At 35.3% G+C, this 27,514-nt stretch overlaps 1 protein-coding gene across 6 annotated transcripts in view; it reads left to right on the plus strand.

Annotated features, from left to right (window-relative positions):
- fmnl2a (formin-like 2a) overlaps window positions 1-27,514 on the plus strand; it is a 114,667-nt gene that overhangs the window by 75,801 nt on the left and 11,352 nt on the right. For all 6 annotated transcript variants that reach the window (XM_048192924.1, XM_048192928.1, XM_048192926.1 and 3 more), the window contains exons 7-25: window positions 509-617; window positions 1,149-1,225; window positions 2,643-2,736; window positions 3,413-3,487; window positions 4,612-4,722; window positions 4,836-4,985; window positions 6,677-6,778; window positions 7,926-8,259; window positions 9,928-10,098; window positions 18,600-18,724; window positions 19,655-19,863; window positions 20,030-20,264; window positions 22,410-22,478; window positions 22,557-22,637; window positions 22,898-23,027; window positions 23,155-23,318; window positions 23,553-23,654; window positions 23,783-23,881; window positions 24,740-24,863. In XM_048192924.1, coding sequence (XP_048048881.1) covers window positions 509-617; window positions 1,149-1,225; window positions 2,643-2,736; window positions 3,413-3,487; window positions 4,612-4,722; window positions 4,836-4,985; window positions 6,677-6,778; window positions 7,926-8,259; window positions 9,928-10,098; window positions 18,600-18,724; window positions 19,655-19,863; window positions 20,030-20,264; window positions 22,410-22,478; window positions 22,557-22,637; window positions 22,898-23,027; window positions 23,155-23,318; window positions 23,553-23,654; window positions 23,783-23,881; window positions 24,740-24,863 — 2,561 coding nt within the window. The remainder of the gene's footprint in view (window positions 1-508; window positions 618-1,148; window positions 1,226-2,642; window positions 2,737-3,412; window positions 3,488-4,611; window positions 4,723-4,835; window positions 4,986-6,676; window positions 6,779-7,925; window positions 8,260-9,927; window positions 10,099-18,599; window positions 18,725-19,654; window positions 19,864-20,029; window positions 20,265-22,409; window positions 22,479-22,556; window positions 22,638-22,897; window positions 23,028-23,154; window positions 23,319-23,552; window positions 23,655-23,782; window positions 23,882-24,739; window positions 24,864-27,514) is intronic.

Consider the following 27,514-nt stretch of genomic DNA (forward strand, 5'->3'; position numbering starts at 1 on the left):
AATATTTAGTGATGGGTGATTTCAAAAGACTGCTTCATGAAGCTTCAAAGCTTTACAAATCTTTTGTTTTTAATCAGTGGTTCAGAGCGTGTAACAAACTGACAAAGTCACGTGAACTGTTGAAATTTTGAAACACTTATGACATAACGAAGCCTCTGAACCACTGATTCGAAACAAAAGATTCGTAAAGCTTCAAAGCTTTGAAGCAGATTTTGAATACTGTTCCTAAACTGTACCTGAACTTTATTTCTTCTGTAGAAAACAAAAGAAGATGTTTCATAGAATGTTTATTAATATAAACATTCTCTGCTCTTTTCAGTGTAATAAAAGTGAATGTGGACAGCTCAAACGTTCTGCTAAAAATCTTCTTCTGTGTTCCACAGAAGAATGAGAGTCCAAATGAGTTTGGAACAACACGAGGGTGACAAAATAATGACAGAATTTTCATTTGTTGGATAAACTGTTGATATCATTGGATACTAAACTTCACTTGTTGTTTTGCTCCCAGGTCTAATACATTATCCAGCCGGAAGACTTTGAAGAATTCCAGATTAGTATGTAAGAAAGACGATGTTCACGTGTGCATCATGTGCCTACGAGCCATCATGAACTACCAGGTAAAACACACAAACCTTTGAATCTATATTAGTGGGGACCTCTCATAGACTTTTTTTAGTTTTTATGTGATTCCACGATGCAAAATCAACCAAATGTTAAATTTTTTTGTGATCCTGCCTAATTAGCTGTGTGTGATAAATGTTGTATACAAATGCAAATTTTCCACAAAATTCTGGAAATTGCTGCCACAAAATCAGTCATTTTGATTGTAAAAAAACTCACAAAAAAGTGATGAAATCCTGGTGGGATGGATTTTCATACTAAGTAAATGTTATATCCGTAACACTCACACAAACCTGTTGACATTATTATATTTAAAGAAAAATAAGATCACAAACAGTGAGGTCCAGCTATCAACAGGTTTCACTTTAGTAGTGAAGACATTTTGGGGCTCACATGTACAGATAACCCGTACACACACATTAATTCATGAAAAGCCATTTGGTGTTTATCATGTTTTATGTTCAGATAATAAATCTTGAAGTTCCTGCTATGTTTACTAATTAGTCCTCTTTCTGTCTCTCTCTCAGTATGGCTTCAACATGGTCATGTCTCACCCTCATGCTGTGAATGAAATTGCACTAAGTCTGAACAATAAGAATCCCAGGTAACCCATTGAGATGGAGTAAATGTGTGTGTGTGTGTGTCTGTGAAAGAAAGAGCACTTTCCCAGAAGCCACCGCTTTAATTCATGTGGGTTGTGACTCTTCTTTCAGAGTCATAAATACTGGCAGCTATAACAACAGACTCTTTAATCTGTGTGTGTGTGTGTGTGTGTGTGTGTGTGTGTGTGTGTGTGTGTGTGTGTGTGTGTGTCTGTGGAGGGGTTCTTTACTCCATCGGTGTAGATTACATAAATAGGAGAAATGGTTCTTTTGTTGAATTTAGTTTTTTTACACTATACCGTTCAAAATGTTTTGAAAGAAGGCTGCATTTATTAGATCAAAATAAAGTAAAACAGTAATATTTTGGAATATTATTACAAGTTAAAATTACTGTTTTCTATTTTAATATATATTTAAAATTGTAGTTTATTCCTGTGATGCAAAGCTGAATTTTCAGCAGCATTACTCCAGTCTTCGGTGTCACATGATCTTTCAGAAATTATTCTAATATGCTGATTTGCTGTTTAAAGAAACATTTATTATTGTAAATGTTGAAAAAAGTTGTGCTGCTTAATAATTTTGTTAAAACCATGATACGTTTTTTTAGGAAAAACATTTCAAAAATATTTTCTTTCAAAAAAACAAACAAACTTTTGAATGGTAGTGCAGATCTACTACATCTTCTTTCACATTGTCAGTCCAAATCTGATTATTTGTGTATCCGATTGGAATCTGATCTAAAATTATTGACTGTCCACATTGTGCATTGCAACTGTTCAGATCCGATTTGGAATATCTGCATTGGTTTCTATGGCAATGGCGTTGCATTGGTAAGCATACACCAAAAACAACCGCAACATGGAGGGTTTTGCAATACAGATGTTGTCTTATTTAAAACATGACAATGTGTAGCCACCGTGCTGGACTACTGCGTCTTATGCAGCATCAGAAATGTAGGAGGCTGGTATGAGCGGCTTCATTTCGCGCTGTCATCTCCGCCGGTATCAAAACATTTCACAGTTGTATTATAACTTTCTGCTCATCCGGCACTTTGCAGAAACACAACCTTGTTTCTGCAGCAACTTTCAGCATGTTTGCTATAAGGCTGACGTTTATGTTTTATGTGGCGTGAGAAGTCACATAAACCACGCAAAATCCAATCAGAGCAGTCAGACTGAAACAGATTTCCGGAAATGTGATTTGAATAGGATTTCAAACCACATACTGTATGAATGTAGCTTGAAACAGATTTGCAAAAATAGCATTTAATGTAATTTTTTGGCGTTCGAACTTGCTGATTCCAATCGGATGTGCACAAAAATCAGATTTGGACTGACAGTCTGAACTAGGCTTAAGATATACACTGCAGTAATGACAGAAATGTTTGAATATGTGTGATATTGCTCTCTGCTGGTGCAGGACTAAAGCTCTGGTGCTGGAGCTGTTGGCTGCCGTGTGTCTGGTTCGAGGAGGTCATGAGATCATTCTCTCTGCCTTTGATCACTTTAAAGAGGTACATAAACACAAAAACATGACTCAACACTGCTTCAGATAATAGAATTGAATAGAAACACAGATTAAAAGGTAATTTGGGTTCCAGAAGTCACCCAATCAGGTCACCTTTATTTATATAGTGCTTTATTTAATACAGATTGTTTTACAGTGATTACAGAACAATTATTCAACGATTCAAACAGAGTTCATTTCGGCTGTACAGCAGCTCTAAAAGAAAATAGTGTCATTGTTCAGCTGAAGTCAGTTCAGTGTTGATTCAGTTCTGTTGTAAAGATAACAAACTATTAAATTATTTCATTATGTCTATAAAGCAAACAGTGACATCATCATTCAGTTCTCATCTAATAGTGTCAATGCAGTCAAATCAATAATATTGTTGAATATTAAATTGATATGAGACATATGATTGTATCTAGTTGAGTTTTAGTGGTGTTTTAGGCTGACAGTCCTGTACAGTAAATAGGTTTACGCAGACACCCACTAAACACATTGATATTGATTAGTTAATTTAGTCATATCTCTTGTTTGGGGAGGATAGATCAAGCTAATATTATTTCCTAAGGGAATGATTTGGGAAATAAATTAAACTACTGGATCAAGGTGTTTTTGAAACTCTTTTTCAGTTTCTCTGGACATTATTTTACTGCCTGAGCTCTTTCTTTATTTCTTTGCAGGTGTGTTCAGAAGATCAACGGTTTGAGAAACTCATGGAGCATTTCAAGAATGAAGATAATAACATTGACTTCATGGTATGTGTTAGAACAACATCCAAATATACACATATTCATGGTTATTAATCTTATAAAATACATAACACTGTACCACTGATAGACAGTATTCAACTGTGAGATATAGTTAGATTATTGCAGATATATGCTTATATCCTATATAAGAGCTTCATTAAAGAACATGGCATCATAATATTACAACCATTTTAGCTGCACATGTGAATAGGAAAAAAACAACAACTTTATGTTGGAAGCCTTGAAAGTGAAAGGCTTGATTTAGGGGTAAATTTGATTAATTCAATTTTTAACATGGGAAAATGTGTCGAATGGTGATGGGAGCACTACTACCCCATATGGTATCTGAAAGCATTGTCAAATAGTCCAACATATAAGCTTTTAAGGGATAATGATAATGTAAGTATGCCTGACTGGACATTTTCACACATATTACAGCTACTTACTAAATAAATGCACATTATGTATTGACTTGAGTTTAAATGAGTTTAGTATGTAGAGTTTAGAGTGCTGAGTGATATGAGAGACATGAAATACAGCTAAGTCTGTTTTTAGTTCAGCACTCATTATATAAAAACATTTGAATTCAGCGATTGACAAGTCAGAATTATATATTTCAGAGAACTGTGTAGTCAAGTCAAATTTATTTATATAGCACTTTTCACACATATTTTCAAAGTTACTGTTAATAATATCTAAATATCTTCATGGCTTTTAGTCGCATTTAGCAGATTAGAGATGGGCGATAATATAGTTTACATTTTGTGATGATACAAGCAATCAAAATGTTGAGATTTGCTATTGTATATACAGTATAGCTTTGCGTGAATGTACTGTATTTATGCAAATAATGTAGGATAAACTTCTATATTCAACTTTATATAAAGAGTAAAAATGTACTTTACATTTTGCAACGATACAAACAATCAAGCAGTTGAGATTTTCTGCGTAATAAGCGTGTAATAAGCGTGTAATAAGCCAATATACTAAATAAACGAACATGTGAAGGTTATATAGAGCTTTGTAAATGATAGATGTTCTTTTGTGTGCAAATTTTATTTGGTTAAACCCCAGTTTTCTTCATCAGTAATTCACTTTAATGAATGTGTATGGTGTATATTGTCTTGCAGGTTGCCTGTATGCAGTTCATTAACATTGTGGTTCATTCTGTGGAAGACATGAATTTTAGAGTGCACTTACAGTACGACTTCACAAAGCTGGGCTTGGACGAATATCTGGACGTAAGCAAACCTGCTGAAATGATTCTTTTGATGCCAATGTTCAGTATCAGTAACTGTTGAGTGAGCTGCAAGAGGATCCCTCACTCCCTCTCTCTCTTTGTCTCTCTGAGTAGAAACTGAAGCACACCGAGAGCGATAAACTGCATGTGCAGATTCAAGCGTACCTGGATAACGTGTTTGATGTTGGGGCTCTGTTGGAGGATGCAGAGACCAAGAACGCAGCGCTGGAGAGAGTGGAGGAACTAGAGGAGAACATGTCTCATGTTAGTAACACAACACAATATGATCTTTGTCTTGTTTGTCATTTATTGCCAATATTTGCGCACTAGCCTCAGTTAATATTATGAAATCTGCATTATGAATGACAGCAAGTGTTATATGTGGATAACAACATCTCTGACACAATGAATTAGCAGTTTAACATGATTAAGCATTTTAGCAAGTGTGCGGTGGATAATTTTTTGGGGTTATAAGCAGTATTAGAGTTCAACAGAAAGTCTTTAATAATAATGAAACATGATAGGACCCCATCATACATGTGGCTTGACCTTTGACCATTTTTGACATTTGGCCCATCTGGTCAAAGGAAGACTTCCTGACCTGAGGTTATTCCCTCATTAGTGTGGCATTGATTTTTATAGTGTGCTGCATAAGTGCATATATTCTTAAAAGAGTAGAGAAGCATTCATGAATATTTTATTCTTATACTTTACTAAATAAATTACAAAGCTAGAATAACAGCAAAAATACAGCAAGTGCTGTCAAAAGATTAATCACGATTAATCGCATCCAAATTAAAAGTTTGCTTACACAATATATGTGTGTACTGTGTATATTTATTATGTATATATTTAAGAATATATATATATATACACACACACACAGTGGCATGAAAAAGTATGTGAACCCCTTGCAGAATCTGTGAAAATGAGAATTATTTTAATAAAATAAGAGGGATAATAAAAAATATGTTATTTTTTATTTAGTACTGTCCTGAGTAAGATATTTTACATAAAAGATGTTTGCATTTAGTTCACAAGACAAAACAATAGCTGAATTTATTAAAATAACCCCATTCATAAGTTTGTGAACCATTGATTCTTAATACTGTGTGTGGTTACCTGATGATCCACGACTGTTTTTTTGTTTTGTGATGGTTGTTCATGAGTCTCTTGTTTGTCCTGAGCAGTTAAACTGAACTCTGTTCTTCAGAAAAACCCTCCAGCTCCTGCAGATTCATCGGTTTTCAAGCATTTTTGCATATTTGAACCCTTTCCAGCAGTGACTGTAGGATTTTGAGATCTGTGTTTTCATACTGAGGACAACTGAGGGACTCAAACACAACTATTAAAAAAGGTTCAAACATTCACTGATGCTCCAGAAGGAAACACGATGCATTAAGAGTCGGGGTGTGAAAACTTTTCAATTTGGATGCGATTAATTGTGATTAATCGTTTGACAGCAAAACAACAAAAACAAAAAAAAACACATAAGTACATTAAATAATTCTTCAGGGAATATTAAAAGAAATAAACCATGGCAGCAAACTATCAATTAGATTGACAAAACTTCAAAGCTTTGGCCAGGTAACAGTATGTATTCTAGCTCCATTAATCCTTGCAGTTCTACATTCTAAACAAACTACAGTATATTATGAAATGAAAGCAGCCAGAATCTTTTAAGGTCCATGTCAGGTGTATGAATACTAAAGTGATAATTAATGCGAATCTGAAGTTAAATATTTATGCAACACTGCCTGAGCTCATGAAGTTTTTAGTGTTCTGTTTAAAGCACAATGTTCATGTCTCAGCAATTTGGAAAACTCAAATACTCAAATCTCTTGTAAGCTTTCTGTCATGGCTTATTTATTATGTCTTCAGTTGTCTTAATAACTCTATGTTCTGTAGCTGGAGTCTTATTTCTTGTTGATTCTTGTTTGTGGGTTTTTTTTTAGCTGACAGAGAAGTTACAGGACACAGAGAATGAGGCGATGGCGAAAATCGTTGAGCTGGAGAAACAACTCATGCTAAGAAATAAAGAGCTGGAGTCTATTCGGGTAAAAGATGAATCCTTGCATCACTTCCTCTTCAGTTTCTCTTGCAATTTGCGTAACAATAATTTAGTAAATGTAATAAAGGTTATGATAATGATAGTAAATACCAATAGATTTGAAAAAGAATCATTGGTAGCACTTTATTTTACAGTCATTTTCCACATGTACATACTATGTATAACTAAAGTGCAATAACTGGGTAATAACTAACTTTATTAAATTAGCCTAACTAATCTTATCACATGTAGATACTTTATATGACTCTTTATATTGTAAGTGCACATACTACTTTAAAATAAAGTGCAACTAAAGCATTACCTTTTCGTATATGTGCAAATTCATATTCAGGTCTGGCTTTATTCTAGTGCATTTTTCTAGTGATTTTTAATCATCCATTAAAAACAATGTTCATGTTGACTTAAATCCTTAAAACCTCTGTTTTTATTATTTTAGTACTAAAAAAAAAATTAATTGCATGTGCTTTAGACATAAAATATTTACTTCAAGTACCCCTGAGATTGGTTAGCTAAGTTAATATTTCAAAAAATTAACGACACATTCACGTTCACAGTTTCTTTTTTATGTCGCATGATATGCAAGAAAACAGATAAAATATTTTTTTTATTTTCTGTTTTATTTGAATTCTTTTTATTTAATTTTATTTATTTTTTTATCAGGCTGATCAGACTGCGAGACAGTCAAAAAATTTAATTGCGATTATTTTGTCAAATTACTTTTTGAACTGTTATTATTATTTTTTTTAACTCTAATTATACAAAATGGATGACAGAAGTGCTGTTACAATTGTACTGTAAATTACAATCGTACTATAAAATAAAAAAATCAATATGTGATATTGTAATAAAAAACAGGTTATAAAAACACTAGATCACACCACGCTTTACTCTGAAACACAGCACAACAAACTATACACATAATTAAATCGCAGCATTTGATTTGATAATCGCACTATCACAGCTATATTAGGATTTCAATTTTATTCTGATTAATTTTGCAGCTCCAAGGTTACACTTGATTTATTTAATTAGCTTTTCAACAACTCACAAAACCCTGCTTGGGAATCCCTGCTTTAAAGTAATAAAAATGCATTATGTTTGTGCTAACTTTGATTCCTGCTTTGTGGTCATAGGAGGTGTATAAAGACGCCAGCTCTCAGGTGCACACCCTACGTCGGATGGTGAAGGAAAAGGATGAGGCCATTCAGAGGCAGTGCAACCTGGAGAAGAAGATCCACGAGCTGGAGAAACAGGGAACCATCAAGATCCAGAAGAAAGGGGATGGGGACATAGCCATCCTGACGTCTCCTCCACAGGGGAACGGGCATCTACCAGGGTCAGAGGGCGTAGTTGGGCTGTCCGGTGAGGGGGTGGTCAGTCAAAGAGGTGTGGCTAATGGGGCGGCACATGGTATGCCCATGCTTGAACCTCCGCCACCCCCCCCACCTCCTCCTATGCCGGCGTCATGTGAGTTGCCACCCTGGTCATGCGTTTGAAAATTTATGCTTTTTGGAAGGCAGATCTACTTCTGAGCTACTACTTGTATCACTATGTTAGGAGCTCTAGATTTGACATTTGTAGCCAGCAGCGTGGTTGTTGCAAAAATAAAAGAGCAGGATCTAACTGCAGACGTCTATTTATTTATTTAAACTCAAAAATATAAAGATATTCTCAAATACCCAAAACACACGAACAGAACAACCAGCTAAATGCAACTATTACAGAACAAATAATAACAGAAAACAGGCTCAATATCCACTAACACAATCCAATGAACTAAACGAGAAACAGGTGCAGTGCATTAATCAAACAATGAAATAACCATGGAAAGTAAGGGATGTACTAAAACGTGATAACGTTTTGTGCCAAAAACTGTAAAGTTTTTCCTTTGCCTTTTTTGGTGTACAAACGACAGCGTTGTCTAAACGATCCCAGTTCACATGAATCCGCGAAAATTTCTGCTGTCAGGCCAGTAGATGGCGATGTCACTTTAAAAAGAAAAACTATGCGACTATAGACTGAACACGTAAATGCACATCACCGTTTTCACAAATTTGTGTATTTGTTGTTTACATGGAGACAATAATGGTATAGTTTTGCACTTTGAAACCTGTTTGCTTGTTTCCACAAGTTTGCTTTTTCAGGCCCCCGTAAATTAACGGCCAAAACGCATAAAAAGTTTTCTGTTTTTAGTTGAAAACGGTATTGTGTAAACAGCCCCTAATACCAACAGAGAAAACAGAACAGAAAACCAACCAAGAATACTCAAACACTGACCACACGTGTCATCTTTAGCGGCAGGAAGTTTGAAAGCGGATATTACTCTGAAAGCAAAGTGCAATATACATGTGCGCTCAAGAATATTTAGTTTAATTGTGTGAATCACACAGGTTGCTGGTTTCTGGTTTGCTGGCCACCAGCATGGGAAGTGGCAGTGCTGGTGGACCAGCCACACGAGCCCAGTTTTGCTTGAGAACAGCATGGCTATGCCGGACCTAAGTGTTGTCAAAAGTACCGACTTCGATATCAAGTCAGTACTGAAATGTTTTCTTTGAGTGTTGTTGAGCGGATTTGTAAACACCTCTGATTGGCCATTGTGTTCACGTGCTTAACATATATGTCTGTGATTGGCGACAATAATCAAAGCACTGGGGCATTTGAAAGCACACGGAAGTGTTTGAATTTGAAAGTGTTTTGAAAACGGGAGCGGGAGCGGGCGTCTATCAGTGGGCCTGCTTTCAAATGCTCCTGTGTGTAAAGCGCTCGGTGAAGAGAGTCATTGATGTCTATTTACAACATGTTTTTGAAGCTTTGATCATTGTAGCCAATCACAGACACATCTGTTGCGTGTGTGAACACAATGGCCAATCAGAGGTGTTTACGAATCCACTTAACAGCGCTCAAAGCAACACATTTTTAAAATTTCAGTACCGACTTGGTACCGAAGTCGGTACACTAGCTGGTCCACTGACTAGACTAACACTATACCAGCTCTAACCAGCATAAACAAGCTTGGACCAACAAGTAATTCATGCTGGTTTATGCTGGATTTTTCAGCAGGGAAAGCTTTTTCACAGAAATTTTGCATTAGAAAAATGAAACATAATTTCTCTCTCTTCCTCTTATCTTTTCAAGTACCGAACGGTCCATCTGCTGCTTTGGCACCAGCTCCCCCACCACCTCCTCCTCCTCCTCCTCCTCTTCCTGTGGATATATCTGCCCCTATGCCTCCTCCACCACCCCCAATGGCCCCTCCACTTCCAGGCTGTGGATCACCCACCGTCATCATGAACTCAGGACTGGCAGGTAACGAAACCTTCTCAACACAAAAGACAAAACCATAACAATCATGTACAGCCAGTATTACACACATGCTCAAAGTATGACACACTAAAGCAGAGATGTCACATGAACAAAAAAACTTAGTGATTTAGACCCAGATATGCCCAAAACCACTTAAGAATGCTGAAGTAAGCATTAGTTTGTGTTTAAAGTTCATGCATCAGTTCGAATGGCTGCGGGTCTGTGGAGCCGCTGTCACACTGGCTCCTCTCTGAGATGAATGATAACAATCATCACAGCTCAAACTGTTTCTTTAGTTTCCGGTAACAGGTTTAATGTCTGAACATGCTCAAGTGAATCACTTCTATTCAGCTGAAGTCTTGAGTCATAATATCAGCTCTTTGATTATACGTCAGATCAGTGTCTTTCAATTTTAGTACATTGACTTGAAATGGTAGTATTTTTCACCAAGGCTTGACAAATGTGGGTGGATTTTAACAGCATGTAATGCAGTCACTCCTACTAGCCACTTTAGCGGGTTGAATTTTATATCTAAATATGTACATTTTTCAATTGTAGTCTTTTAAAAAGTTTTCTGAAATAATAAACTAAGTGCAGTGTATACATATCGATGAAATATCTGAAACGCTTTCAATACTATGCTGCGCTTTCTCTCTCTCTCATCTCTCGGACAGCGAGTTGGCACACAAACCCGCCTCCCCTCACTCGTTTAATTTGCTCCGGATTAATATTGTTTGTGTTACAGAGCTTGAATTTCATCTTGGGATTGTGTGTATTGTGTATAATTTTACTCATTTCTGCAGATTTTGTGCTCTCAGTTCTAAATTGAGTTCTTTTTATTGCACTTAAACGGTCAAATACACACAAAATAATGTCAAAATGCCAGTCTTGTAGAGTATTCACATAAACACATTAGGACAGGGACGATACATTGATGTTTTAGTTTTTAACCGCACACTCACGCTTGTGCATCTCCATAACTGAGGCTGATGCTATACGCATCTCGATGCATAGCCAACGATATGATACATGTGAAGCAGCTATCGATGCGATGCAATACAATTGACCCCTATTACGATGCGATGCGATTTCGATTCGATTCAACACAATGCGATACGATGCAATGGAAATTGTGGCCAGTGAAAATGCTGAGTGGCTAGTAACTTTGGAAAACCACTAGCAAAAGTGGCTGGTGAGCAAAAATGTTCATTTCAAGCCCTGTTTTTCACAATGTAATTTATTATTAATGTGAGTATACAACAGTTGACATATTGTCATAAAAGACTTTTGGATAATATGATTCCTCAATGTTTAAAACTATATGCAAATTCTCAAGTCTGTTTTATTTGATCAAAAACATTAATATTGTAAAACACTATTTTAATTTAAAATAACTCTTTTCTATTTGAACATGTTTTAAAACGTGATTTGTTCCTGTGATGGCAAGGCTGAATTTTCATCATCAGTACTTCAGTCTTCAGTGTCACAAAACTCACAATATTTTTCATTGTGAAAACTATAGCATTTCCAGCCATTTTTAGTAAATCCTCCTCAATGACAATGGATTAATCCTTTATTTCCTTTCTTCATTCAGTCTTCACTTGTTTTTTTGTTTTTTATTACTAAAAAAGTCTCCCAGGTTTGCTTTAATCTGTTTGTTGGTGTGTAACCTCTCTCTTGATCTTTATCATTCCTTATTAAACAATGCAGGTCTTTGGGAATTTCTGTGGAAATGCACTCAATATGAAATTGCCAATCAAATCTTTAGAATCAGAAGTTGTGTTTTGTCTGCTCTTAACCACCTCTTTCTCTTTGCTTATTTCTGCTCTACCTGTTGTGCCGCCACAGAGGGACCCATCAAACTGTACTGTAGGTTTGCTGTGTCGTGTTGTGTGCGCTTAGACTTTTGTGTGTGTGGTCATGGTATTTTAGTCTGTAAGACAACACACTCAGTTCCTCTGTAATCTTGATCTGACAACGACTCTGAAGCCGCATTGCTGGTTGTTCCTCTTGAAACTGGGCATGAAATTGAACACTGTGTTGCAGAACTTTTCCTTACCGTTTAAAAACCAGAGAGGAACATTCTTTAGACCTCATTTTCAGAGTTCAGCAAATAACAGGACTCTAATGCCAGCCTATGAGACCACATGTTCCATGAGATATAAGCTCTTATTTCTACAGTTCACAGCGGACAAAATCCCTGTTTCCAGAGCTCAAGCCATGAACCGCAACCTCATGGAAAACAAAAGTACAATTCACATCAACTCCAGATCAACAGATCTATTAGTCATTAAAAATTGTAGAACTGTAGTAAACACAGACACTTCTAGCAGTCGAAGCGTAATTTCACCTAGAACACAACTCGTAACGCAACACTGCATTCTCAGCATTGCCTCCACGGTGCAAGTGGAGGCAGTCTTGTCGGTACTCTGTAGGGCTGCACGATATATATCAAAATAAAGTCAAAATCGTGATATGACTTGCAATGATTACATCACAAATGCTGTGATATGAAGTATACGCACTGCGTGTTTCAGAGTGAAGCGCACTAGAGGTTGTCTACACGATCCGGCCGTTTTAGTTCGGTTCACAGTAAATGCTGCACCACACGAACTCAATTTCTGAATCTGCTTTAAGTTTAGGTCACTTATAACATGCATTTGAAAACGCAATGCGTGTCAGTGCCACAGATTTGTAACGTTTCAACAAAGGAAAAGCTTTAATGGCTGCCTGCAATTTTCCACCAAAATAAAAGCTTCATTTTTTAATGTTTGAAAATATTATTAAATATTCATATTCTGAATTTATAGTTGTACTATAAATGTGTTAATAGTTTTTATTAAATATTATTATCTTTTATTTGACAGTACAATGGAATTATTACATTTTTTCCTATTTGGTTTAATATTTTATCATTATTTTGGTCATATTGAATGGTTCAAAAACAGTAGGAAAGTTTTTTTTTAACTGTTCACAATCTGGTTACTGAAAGAGTTTTGAGTTGGTTCTTGTAACGAATATAGACACTTTTTTTTACTTAAATTATTTTTATTTTCTATATAGATGCATTCTAGAATCTACAATGATTCATTATTTTTAAGGAATCTGGTCAAAAACAAAATATCTCAATGTCACTTATTTTCTATTATTTTCTGCTGTTATGGCAGAACAACATTCTGAAGAGAATATAGCTACAGCAGTTAGTTAAATTGTCATTTATAGTTAGTTAATAATTAATAACACTTCCTGTGTAGAGGCACAGACCTTTAAATGTGATTCTATCACCCCCTTGAGGACTGAATCTTGTTAACACAAATACCAAGTATGGACAGAATTCACATTTGTTTTTACGCAATACTGTATAATATATTTCTGACTTTAAGTCATACTTAATGTGCATGTCAAGCAATTGACATTTGGGAAAAAAAGGCTGCACAAGCATTTTTTTTTTTTTACTAACTTCACTTTTCTTAGCCTTTGCAATGACTTTAAAACAACTGGTGTCAAATTACCACATTTTATTGTTCCCTTTTATGAGAATTAAATGAATGTATGTACATCATAAGGCAGTAAGACTAAAAATACCATGCCCACTGTGTGAGTATGTGTTTGATTGTGTTGTGTTTGCATGTTGAAACAGTGTGCCATGCCGTTACAGGCGACTGATCGTCAGATAAGGCGATAGTTGCGTAAATTCAGGAATGTTTTACACACACTGTGACTTTATCTCCTTTGTCTGGCCACACTTTCTAAACAGCCTAAAATCACACCATCATATTACCCATAACCCTCACCTGGACTGGACACTCCATTCACTCCCTCTTTGTCACCTTTGATCAGAGATTAATATTGTTGGATTTTAATTCAGCCTTAATCCTGCATGTTGTGATCTGCATTTCAGATTCAGTCATTAATTGGATCATTTGGGAAGTTTTTACGAAGTACGATCCTGTATAAATGAAGGAAACCCAACACTTGACTCATTCTCATACTAAGACGCTGTTTGAGTCACATCCTTTTAGTGTAAACCAAAAACAGCCAAGAGCATCTGTCTATGTCTCATTTCCTAAACACACAGGGCAATGTTATTGCTCAGAGATGCAGTTTTCAGTCCCATTTCATTTAAGTATCAATTTTGTCTCACATGTTTCTCTTAGAATGTATTAAATGAAATCTAAATAGACACAAATAAAATGACATGAGTATATAGCTCTTAGAGGGATTTGATATCTTGACAAATCTGAGCATAGTTTGAGACATTGTTGAGATTACTTTTAAAACTTTTAAGGAGAAACATCGGAGAAGCTGGTGAACATTTGGGATCTCATTTGTGATTTATCTTTCCTGTCGTAGTCTGTGATTCTGCAATCTCTCTGTATCATAAAATGGGCTCATCACTGATTTAGGATCAGCATATATTTCCAACATGATGATATTCATAAGGGTACAGTGGGTATAAAAAGTCTACACACCCTTAATAAAATTCCTTCTTTGATATACATTATTTGAGATGTTAGATGTATGATTGAAACATTTGACAAAACTGAATTGAGTTGGATGATGACACTGTTGTCTTCGGTAGAGCTGCTTTATAGTGGAACTTTGTTTCATAATTGATGAATTTTGTAACATTGACACTGTTACTGAACTGAATTGAATCAACACTGAACTGGCTTAAGCTGAATAATGACACTATAATATTTTTAGAGCTGTTTACAGCCGAATTTGAATTTGTCTCATGTTTGAAGAAGTTCATTGATTCTGTTATTTTACTTTTACTCTGAAGCTGCTTTGTAACAATCTTACTACATAAATATAGGTGACTTGACTTGACATGTAAAAAGGAGTCCAAGTAAAGTCATGTCAGATGTTTCCCCCATTTAATGTAATATTGAAACCAACAAAATTCATGCAAGAAATGAATAGAAACATTTAAAGGGATAGTTCACCTAAAAATGGAAATGCTGTCATCATTTACTCACCCTCAAGTCAGAATTTTCATTTTTTGGGTGAACTATCCCTTTAAGGTAAAAAAAAAAAAAAAAAAAAAACTTAGCACATCTTTACGGAAGAGGATTAGGGCCAAGCAATAATAAAAAAATAAAAACATCTCGAGATTAAAGTTGTTAAATTTCGAGAAAAAAGTCGAAATAAAATGTTGAGAATAAACTCGTTAAATTACGAGAAAAAACTCGTTAAATTTCAAGAAAAATGTCGAGATAAAATGTTGAGAATAAACTCATTAAATTACGAGAAAAAAATCGTTAAATTTTGAGAAAAAAGTTGAGATAAAATGTTGAGAATAAAGTCATTAAATTACGAGAATAAACTCATTAAATTACGAGAAAAAGTAGTTAAATTACAAGAAAAAAGTCAAGATAAAATGTTGAGAATAAAGTAATTAAATTACGAGAATAAACTCATTAAATTACAAGAAAAAGTCATTAAATTACGAGAACAAATTCGTTAAATTAAGAGAATAAATTTTGTTAATTTAATGACTTTATTCTCAACATTTATCTCGACTTTTTTCTCGAAATTTAACGACATTTTTCTCATAATTTAACGAATTTGTTCTCGTAATTTAACGACTTTTTTCTCGAAATTTTACAACTTTAATCTCGAGATGGTTTTATTTTTTTATTATTGCTTGGCCCTAATCCTCTTCCATACAAAACCTTCTTCTTCTGATGCCTTTCCTTTGTTGACTTAGATTTGTGTTTGATGTTATTATCGTGCTGAAAGATGAAAGTCCTCTTCATCTTCAGATTTTCAATGGTGGTCTGCAGGTTTTGTTCCAAAATGGACTGGTGTTTGGCACTACCCATGTTTCCTTCTATCTTGACTACTGCCCCAGTCCCAGCTGAAAAGAAGCAGCCCTATATAATGATGCTTCGCCATGGGTATGGTGTTGTTTGGCTCATGGGCAGTTTTATTTTTGTGCCAAAATGACCTTTTAGAATTATGGCCTAAAATATCATTTGTTTTGATCAGACCATAAAACATTTTGCCATGTAGTTTTGGCAAAATTTAGGCAAACGTCTTTTGTTGTTGCTGTGAGTAATGGCTTCTGTCTGGCCACTATGGAATACAGGATATTGTTGTTACATGCAGCAAAACTTCATGCAGCTCCTTCAGTGTTACTGCAAGTCTCTTGGCAGCATCCTTGATAAGTTTTCATCTTGTTTTTACATCATTTTTTTCATTGTGGTGCCACATTATCTCCACTTGTTAATGATGGCCTTCACACAGTATTCCATGGCACATCTAATGTTTTGGAAATACCTTCTCCTGATTAGTAAGGTTGAATGGGGGAAAATACCCCTTGAAGTAAAAATATCCCCCTACTGTTTTTCCCAAAATAACCACTAGATAAAGTCAAGATACATTTTTGCTGCAACTATGGTCTATATTGACAAGAGTGATATAGAAGTATTTACAGTAAAGCTTACACTAGTGATGTACCTGAAAGAAAACGGATTTCACTGTAAATTATCACATTTTTTTGCAGTAAGAAGTTCTCTGTTTGACAATAGTATCTATATATAGTACTGTAGATAGGGAGTATGTGTTATTTAAGAAAAAATATAATTATATTTTCAGAATGACATTTCTTTTTCTTCAAACATAGTCTTTGGGGTAAAACACCCCCTCCACACTATCATAATTACTATAGTTATTCTGTTCTGAACATCAAATCCTTTGTTTTTGTTTTTTGTTTTTTTATCAAATGTAATCCAACTAGGTGGTTGAATAAAATTTTATATTTAAAAATTACCTCAATTTAGCATCAGGTAGCTAGTTAGCTAGCCAGTAAGCATCAGCTAACAATATTTTTCAAATAAGATATTATAATTTTGTAAATCATGATTATTGATTATATTCTTTTTAATTTTAAACTCTGATTTTGCTGTAAATGTATAAAGCAACTTGCTTTGTCAGACTGGGGGCATTTTACTCCACCGACCTGTGGGCCAAAACCCCCTTGGTACAAATTTATTTTTTGTTAAAAATCTAATAACATGAAAACTCTGGATATTTTGATTCATAGTTTATATCATTGTCACTAAAACTATGATAGCTATTCTGGACACATTTAACTTTTGTTTCACAGAAAAAAATGACAATCCTTAAGGGGGGCGTTTTCCCCCACCCTACCCTACCTCTTCACAATGAGATCCCAATACACCATTTTTAAGCCCTTTGCAGGCCGTGGCTTCAAAAATAAGATGCAACCAAGAAGATGCTAAGAAAACCCTACAGATTTTAATTCAGGGTTTATCAGCACCACTTAAATATGGAAAAGGAATAGGGCCAAGCAATAATAAAAAAATAAAACCATCTTGAGATTAAAGTTGTTAAATTTCGAGAAAAAAGTCGAAATAAAATGTTGAGAATAAACTCATTAAATTACGAGAAAAAAAGTCGTTAAATTACGAGAACAAATTCGTTAAATTATGTGAAAAATGTTGTTAAATTTCAAGAAAAAAGTCGAGATAAAATGTTGAGAATAAAGTCATTAAATTACAAGAAAAAAGTCTTTTTAAGTCTAATTTAACTAATTTGTTCTCGTAATTTAACGACTTTTTTCTCGTTATTTAATGACTTTTTTCTCGTAATTTAATGACTTTATTCTCAACATTTTATCTCGACTTTTTTCTCGAAATTTAACGAGTTTTTTTCTCGTAATTTAACGAGTTTATTCTCAACATTTTATCTCGACTTTTTTCTCGAAATTTAACTTTTTTTTTTCTCGTAATTTAACGAGTTTATTCTCAACATTTTATCTCAACTTTTTTCTCGAAATTTAACGAGTTTTTTCTCGTAATTTAACGAGTTTATTCTCAACATTTTATCTAGAATTTTTTTCTCGAAATTTAACGAGTTTTTTCTCGAAATTTTACAACTTTAATCTCGAGATGGTTTTATTTTTTTATTATTGCCTGGCCCTAATCCTCTTCCGTACTTAAACGATGACCGGATGATTATAATTACTTTTCGGGATGAGTTTGAATGTGATTGGTTAATTCAAAACACAGTGTCGTGCCCCATTATAAAAGGGTGTACACTTTTATGCAACCAGGTAATTTATTAATTTATTTGTTCATTCTTTCTTTCATTCATTTAATTTTCTTTAAAAGTTTCTTTGTTTGTTGTGTGGATTTTGTTGGTTTCAATAGAACATCATTATATTACAAGGTGGAAAATTATCTGACAAAATTTTTTACATCACAAAAAGCTCACTTTAAATAGGGGTGTGTAGACTTTTTATGTCAACTGTATGAGAGACTAGATCTCTTTTAGCCTGAGAGTGTAGATACATACAACACCAAAGGTCTCATGTTCACATTTCCCCTCACGAACACTCATGTATGTGCACTGGACACGTCCTATCTGTGCCTGCTATTCACAAACCAGCTCCACGTCACTCTGTATCAGACTGCATGTTTTGTGTTTGTGTAATTTGAATGACGCTGACGTGTTCTTTCTGTCTTGTTGTGTAGCTGTGAAGATTAAGAAACCCATCAAGACTAAGTTCCGTATGCCGGTGTTTAATTGGGTGGCGCTGAAACCCAATCAGATCAACGGCACTGTGTTCAACGAGATCGATGACGAAAAAATACTTGAGGTGAGACAGACACAGTTATGAAAACTTTGAGATTTGAAACTTTGTTTTGTTACAGTACTTTTATATACTTTTTTATAATAATTTATATAACATTAATATAACAGCATAATCTGGTGTAATACTTTCAGGAATGTACATATATTATGAATGATGAAGGCATTATAGTGCATTAATTTCATAATTCATGCATAATACATTATAATACTTAGAGTATAATGCATTATCATGATCAACACCCAGTTTGTGTTATATGTTGTAATGTATAATGTTCTTTACAAGAGTAACTATCAATTGGTTATTCTTATAATGTATTGCAACTGATTTTACAATTATATAAATGATGCATTACCACGTGTATTCCGATGCATAAAAGATATCTTTATAATGCATTTATATACTCTACCATTCAAAAGTTTGGGGTCATTAAGGTATATGATTTCTGAAGGATCACTTGACTGACATGTGAGTAATGATGCTGAAAATTAAGCTTTGCATCACAGGAATAAATTAAATTTAACATATATTCAAATAAAAAATAGTTGTTTTCAAGTTATAAAAATGTTACACAATATTCCTGTTTTTACTGAATTTTTAATCCAATAAATGCAGCCGTCGTGACCATAAGAGACTTCTTTCAAAAACATTAAAAATCTTACCAATCCCAATCTTTTGAACAGTAGTTTATACAATAAAGGCTTCAAGTACAAAAAATATAGTGGATTAGTACAGATGTTTATAAGTACACACATTATGTCTGTTTTTTATGATGTGAGGTGAAATAATGATTGTTTTTCTCTATATACTGAATTGTTGGCTTATTCTTAAGTTGTATGTTGATTGCATTAGGATTCCAGACTGGCTGTTATCACTGTACAGTATCAGATCAGTGGATTTAATGGTCAATGGTGACTGTGTTTTTTTTTTGTTCAGGATCTGAATTCCACTTTGGATGAGTTTGAGGAGATGTTTAAGACGAAAGCACAGGGTCCAGCCATAGACATCACCTCCAGCAAACAGAAGACCTCTCAGAAAGGACCAAATAAAATCTTGCTGCTGGACTCCAACAGGGCTAAAAACCTGGCCATCACCCTCAGAAAAGTGGGCAAGACATCAGAGGAGATCTGCAGAGCCATTCAAATGTAATTCACAGCCGACATACACTAGAAATGAATTAATCTCTTGATTAATTCATTGTCATGTTTAACCATAAAATTGTATGGTGGACTCCAAACAGAACCGACACTTGCAGTTTCTGGAGGTAATCAGATTGATGAGGATAATGCTTTGATATTTGTGTGTGTTAAGGTTTGACCTGCGGACGTTGCCGGTGGATTTCGTGGAGTGTTTGATGAGGTTCATTCCAACGGAATCGGAGCTGAAAGTTCTGCGGCAGTACGAGAAGGAACGCAAGCCTCTGGAGAACCTGACAGATGAGGATCGCTTCATGATCCAGTTCAGCAAGATAGAGCGTCTCATGCAGAAGATGACCATCATGGCATTCCTGGGGAATTTCACAGAGAGCGTTCAGATGCTCACACCGGTAAATAACACAAACCCCGAGCTGCTTTACCACACTGACAGCACATTTGGGCAAGAATTAAGCAGGATTTTCCAGTATTCATTGTAAATCACCCAAGCTAATTTAGATAACTAATCTAGACATATCTGTGGATCTCCTCCAGATTCTCACATACCCTTTTCTTTTCCTCTCACGGTTTCTAGTTCTTTCATGTGCCTTCTTTGCATGATGCTTTCCATGAACAGTGCAAAATAGGGCTTAAAACTCTAGCTTTTTTTAAAGGAAGAACCTAAGGTCAAACTAGAATATTATGTGAGCCGCTTTATTTTATAGATACTTTATATGTGATTGACCATTTTAGCAACCCTGTTACCGGTATTTGCAGTGTCTAAATACAGTTGTTTTTACAGTCTTAATGGTAAAATAAAATTTAAAAAAAGTTGCGACATACTGTTGTATTGGTGCATATATCACATTACTTCAGATGTTTCACAATTTTTAAATGAACACTCCACTTTTTTTGAAAATAGGCTCATTTTCCAACTCTCCTAGAGTTAAACAGTTGAGTTTTACCGTTTTCAAATCCATTCAGCCGATCTCCGGGTCTGGCGGTACCACTTTTAGCATAGCTTAGCATAGTTCATTGAATCTGATTAGACCGTTAGCATCTCGCTCAAAAATGTCCAATGAGTTTCAGTATTTTTTCTATTTAAAACTTGACTCTTCTGTAGTTACATCGTGTACTAAGACCGACGGAAAATGAAAAGTTGCGATTTTCTAGGCCGATATGGCTAGGAACTATACTCTCATTCCGGCGTAATAATCAAGGAACTTTGCTGTCGTACCATGGGTGCAGCAGGCGCTATGATATTACACAGCACCTGTGACCCCCTGCTTGCACAGGGAGCGTGCCTTGCAACCATGGAGACATTTGTGAGAGGAGCTGCGTAATATCAAGTTCTCAAAATTCCTTGATTATTACGCCGGAATGAGAGTCTAGTTTCTAGCCATATTGGACTAGAAAATTGCAACTTTTCTTTTTCCGTCGGTCTTAGTACACGATGTAACTACAGAAGAGTCATGTTTTAAATAGAAAAAATATCGAAACTCATTGGTCATTTTTGAGCGAGATGCTAACGGTCTAATCAGATTCAATCAACTATGCTAAGCTATGCTAAAAGTGGTACCGCCAAACCCGGAGATCGGCTGAATGGATTCGAAAACGGTAAAACTCAACTGTTTAACTCTAGGAGAGTTGGAAAATGAGCCTATTTTCAAAAAAAGTGGAGTGTTCCTTTAAAAAATAATAAATATACAACTTTAATAAAAAATTCAACTGTTCATTTTTGTTTCATGTTAGCTCAGGCCCATTAAATTATATTAACACGTACAACTTTTGATTTTAATAATGTATTAGCTGAAATAAACATTAACTTGAATGCTTTAGAAGTATTTTTATTGTTAGTTAATGTAACCAGTGTTGAGGAAAGTTACTTTTAAAAAGTAATGTGTTACAATATTACATTACTCCCTAAAAAGTAACTAATTGTGTTACTTAGTTACTTTTTATGTAATGTGTTATGTTACTTTTGCATTACTTTTGTGAAAGTTCTCTTTCACACCAAAAGTGAAATAAATAAGAATCAGGCTAAAAGAAATGCAAATTTATGCCTGTTCAGTAGAAGGTACAGCTCAAACAAACCTTTCAGCTGTGCTTCCATTCTAGTTCACAGAAGAATATGATGCTGGAGAAGAAAGTTCAAAAGTCTTACTGCAATAAACTAAAAATAAACTAAAAATAAAACCTCACACCCCTGATCAAACGCCTGACTCCCATGCCGGCAGACCAGGGTTCGAGTCCCGCTTAGAGCAGTCGGTTCCAACAGGAGGGGTTACATTTACACACAACACCTCTGCACTTGCTCTTGATTTCTGTCAACATTGGGACAGGAGAGCTGTCAGCCAATAAATGAAAAAACAAACTAACTTACCTTACTTATTTGAAAAAGAAGCTCAGACATTTTGTTGTAAATTTAAAAGAATTGTGTTACTTTACTGGTTACTTGAAAAAAGTAATCTTATTATGAAGCTCACATTACTTGTAATGCGTTTTATTGACTAAAAATATAATTTTGGACCCTTTTTGTCTTTCTTTTGTCTTAACAGCAACTTCATGCCGTTATTGCAGCATCTGTCTCTATCAAGTCCTCACAAAAACTCAAGAAGATTCTGGAAGTAAGAGTTTCACTTCTGTTTTGATTCATTTTTCTCCAGACTGTGCGTGTCTTTACTGAAAGCGTATTTCTCTCTCAGATCATCTTGGCTCTGGGGAACTACATGAACAGCAGTAAAAGAGGAGCGGTATACGGCTTCAAACTGCAGAGCTTAGACCTGGTACATTTTACATGCTCAGTTTTTTTTACTCATTTTTTGACTGTTAACTCTACATTAAATCCTTATGATTTATGAATGGACATAAAGTCACCTGTTATTTAAGCATGCAGGTTGTGAAATGACATTCAAACAATTATAGATTTTGACCTTTATCTTTAATTCTGTTAGACTGTTTTTTTTATGATAAAAAAAAAAGTATAGAAAAACAAAATGTTTGAGGGTTCAAATGTTCTGAGGGTTTGCATGTTTTCTCTTTCCAGTTATTAGATACGAAATCAACAGACCGCAAGGTCACTCTTCTGCACTATATTGCAAATGTAGTGAAGGAAAAATACCAGCAGGTGTCGCTCTTCTACAATGAGCTGAACTATGTGGAGAAAGCTGCAGCAGGTATGAGATTTGTAAATTTGCTTATGTTCACAATAAACAGGGCAGATCGTATTTGCTCGCACATTAAGTTTTGACAGAGCATGTCTAAATGATCTCAATAAATGAATTCTCTCTCTGTATTCCTCAGTCTCTCTAGACAATGTCTTATTAGACGTGAAGGAGCTGCAGAGAGGGATGGATTTGACCAGGAGAGAGTACAGCATGCACGGACACAACACAATGCTCAAAGACTTCATACAGCAAAATGAGAATAAACTAAAAAAACTTCAGGATGATGCCAAGATCGCTCAGGTGCACATTAAACCTGTCAGACACTTATGTAAAGAGGCCATATCATGGGCAGATTGTATTATGAAATCATACTATAACTTTCAGAATTCCACACTTTCTCTCCAGTCCAAATAGAGCACCTAAGCTGCAAAATGGCTAAAAAATGTAACATTTGATGATTCTGAATAACAGAACAATTTTCTCTGGTTGTTGTTTATTTCTCTTATGTCTTATGTTCATATCTCAATCTCTCAGGATGCCTTTGATGAAGTGGTGAAATTCTTTGGAGAAAATTCCAAAACAACTCCACCGTCTGTGTTTTTCCCAGTGTTTGTGCGCTTTGTGAAAGCATACAGGGTAAACTGACTAATCAGAAAAATCACCTGTCTCATTTCATCCAGTCACTTCCTCCAGTTGTATAAACCATACCTGCATTCATCACTCATGTTGCATAACTTGCCTGATGGGTATTTTCTCTTTGTCAGCAAGCAGAGGAGGATAATGAACAGAGGAAAAGACACGAGCAGATGATGATGGAGAAGCTGATTGAGCAAGAAGCTATGATGGAGCAAGAGGATCAGAAGGTACAAATAAAATAAAGGGATAGAGAGTGTGTGTATGCATGTGTCGAGGAAGTGGAACTATTATTTGGGGGCAAAACTGGCCCCAGAAGTGAGCTAAATATGAACCCTAAATCCAAATCCAGGGATGTCATCATTTGGAATAACGTTTAGTGAATCTTTTACGAGTCATGAATATTTTATTTTATTTGAGGTTAGTTTTTAGTTTTTTTTAGTAAGGTTTAAATAAGGGTTAATTTTTAGTGTATATAATTATAAATAAAACACTTGGCCAGTAACTTTATTAGCAACCTAAATGCAACATAATTCATGATGATCTGCCCTTTCATAATCTGAATGATTTGATAAAAATAAGACATTTTCATGGCCAGTAAGAAATTTTAGTCCAGTACATTTTCTTGTTCACCCGTCATTGACAAAAAGCACATTTTGGACACCTAACTTTTTCCTTGTACCTATATTTTGGGGACAAATTTATACCAAGAAGAGAGCTAAATTTGACAAAACCTATTTTGGGGACATTCTCATTTGTAAAGTGTGTGTGTGTGTGTGTGGATCAGATATTCCCTATGATACAGGGACAAAATGCCCTGCAATCTTTGTCCATGTGGGGACATTTTTTGGTCACCATGAGGAAAACAGCTTATAAATCATGCTAAATTATGTTTTTTGAAAATGTATAAATGTAGAAAGTTTTCTGTGATGGGTTAGGGGAGAGAATATACAGTTCGTACAGTATAAAAATCATTACGTCAATGGAAATTCCCCATAAAACATGCAAACCCAGCATGTGGAAATGTTTGTAGATTAATGACAGTCATTCGGGATTGATTGTGTTTGTCTGTGTGTGTGTGTGTTCAGTCTCCCTCTCATAAGAATAAGCGGCAGCAGCAGGATTTGATTGCGGAGCTGAGGAAGAAGCAGGTGAAGGACAGCAGACATGTGTATGAGGGTAAAGATGGAGCCATTGAGGACATCATCACAGGTAACACACAGTGTTCTGCTTTTGGGGGCGTCCCGTAATTGTTCTGCATGCAGTGGGCTTTAAAACATTAGAACTTTTGTAACGTGTTAGTTTGAGCCACTAACCAGCTCTAGTCTGTGATTGGTGGAAAGCTTTACTGATCAATAACAATTTACTGACCATTGTCATTACAGGCTGAATGTGTGCTGTTACTGCTTACAGCTCTGAGCTGGAGTGCATCTACTAAACAGTGTGTGTTTAGTGTAGTCTTAAAGGGATAGTTGACCCAAAAATGAATTGATTACTCACCCTCTTGTTGTTCCAAACCTGTAAAACATTCATTCATCAAACCTGAGTGATTTCTGGCCCTCCATTGACAGTCTATGCAACTACCACTATGGTGCTTCAAGAAGTTCATAAAGAGATCGGAAGATTAATCCATACGAATCGAGTGGTTTAGTCCAAATTTTCTGAAGATGCGTTGTATGATGAACAGATTTAATTTGGGCTTTTATTCACATTTATTCACAACATTCATCAACTCACACATCAGTTGTGGTAAACAGAAGCTCAAGTTCCTCAGTTTGCTTGACTTGCGAGAAACAGTGAGACGTGATGCTGCAACAAGCAATAAAAGGTATCTTTTCCATGTTAAAGGTGCCATAGAATCGAAAATTGAATTTACCTTGGAATAGTTGAATAACAAGAGTTCAGTACATGGAAATGACATACAGTGAGTCTCAAACTCCATTGTTTCCTCCTTCTTATGTAAATCTCATTTGTTTAAAAGACCTCCGAAGAACAGGCGAATCTCAACATAACACCGACTGTTACGTAACAGTCGGGATCATTAATATGTACGCCCCCAATATTTGCACATGCCAGCTCATGTTCAAGGCATTACACAAGGGCAGCCAGTATTAACGTCTGGATGTGCACAACAGAATAATCAGACTAGGTAAGCAAGCAAGAACAATAGTGAAAAATGTCAGATGAAGCAATAATAACTGACATGATCCATGATAACACGATATTTTTAGTGATATTTGTAAATTGTCTTTCTAAATGTTTCGTTAGCATGTTGCTAATGTACTGTTAAATGTGGTTAAAGTTATCATCGTTTCTCACTGTATTCACGGAGACAAGAGCCGCCGCTATTTTCATTTTTAAACACTTGCAGTCTGTATAATTCATAAACACAACTTCATTCTTTATAAATCTCTCCAACAGTGTGTAATGTTAGCTTTAGCCACGGAGCACTATCAAACTCATTCAGAATCAAATGTAAACATCCAAATAAATACTATACTTACATGATCTGATGCATGTATGCATGACGAACACTTAGCTGTATTATATTAGCTGTGTGAACTTTGTTTATGCTGTTTAAGGCAGTCGCGAGCTCGGGGGTGTGCGAGCAATTAAAGGGGCCACAGCCTGAATCGGCGCATTTATAATGATGCCCCAAAATAGGCAGCTAAAAAAATTAAGAAAAAAAAAAATCTATGGGGTATTTTGAGCTGAAACTTCACAGACACATTCAGGGGACACCTTAGACTTATATTACATCTTGTGAAAACACGTTCTAGGGCACCTTTAATCAGAGTTTTTGTCCTAACCAGCCGTGATGGCGACACGCAAATATTCTATTTTAGAAACGGTTTCTATTTCTCTATGTTCTCTGGAACAGCAACACAAAGTATGGCAATGCTAATATCAGGTACTGTTTATGTTCCCAGCTTTTTAGCTGTAATGAAAACAACACTGGCTAATTCACCTCAGGTCTTGAAAATAAATAAATGGGCACAAGAACATTCAAACTGTCAACTAAATGCGAAAAAAAAGTGTATTCTATGACTGATTGGTTCAGTCACTCCATATGTACTTTAAATAATGTTTAAATTGTGTAATATTTATGAATTTTACTAAGTACTTGCCCATTTCATTGTGTCCGCTGTGCTCTTGCCGAGAGAGCCCGCCCACACTCTCTTCTGATTGGCTGTGGTTTTTGATTGATTTTATCACTTCTCATTTTAGCGTCTTGTCTAGTGTGGACAGTCAAATTGCTAGTCGCTGGAATTTTATAGCATCGTGTCTGGTTAGGACACAGTGTTACGCAGCACGTTTGAGCTTCCGCAAGAGGTTTGTTCTTGTGCATCAAGCAGTTTTGGTTGAGCTTCCGTTTATGTTTAGCTGATGAATGTTTCTATGTGAATAAAAGCCAAACTTCAATCTGTTCTTCATATACTCGATCGTGTCTCTTCAGAAAAAAACTAAACCGCTCAATTCATATGGATTAGTTTTAAGATCTCTTTATGCACTTTTTGAAGCTTCAAAGTTTCAGTTGCGTAGCTGTGTATGGAGGGACAGAAAGCTGTCAGATTTCATCAAAAATATCTTAATTTGTGTTCCAAAGATGAAAAAAAGTCTTATGGGTTTGGAACGACATGAGGGTGAATAACTAATGACAGAATTTTCATTTTTGGGTGAACTATCTCATTAAAGGGGTCATATTATACTTTTTTTTATAATTTCTTTTTTCCTTAGGTCCACTTGTCAAGTCAAATTTGCATAGCATTTTCCCAATACACAAACCTGTTTTCCATAAAAACATTATGTTGTTGTTTATAATATCTTAACTTTATGCCTTATAGTCACATTTAGCATATTAG

Source organism: Megalobrama amblycephala, linkage group LG6 (assembly GCF_018812025.1).
Source record: "Megalobrama amblycephala isolate DHTTF-2021 linkage group LG6, ASM1881202v1, whole genome shotgun sequence".
Lineage (NCBI taxonomy): Eukaryota > Metazoa > Chordata > Actinopteri > Cypriniformes > Xenocyprididae > Megalobrama > Megalobrama amblycephala.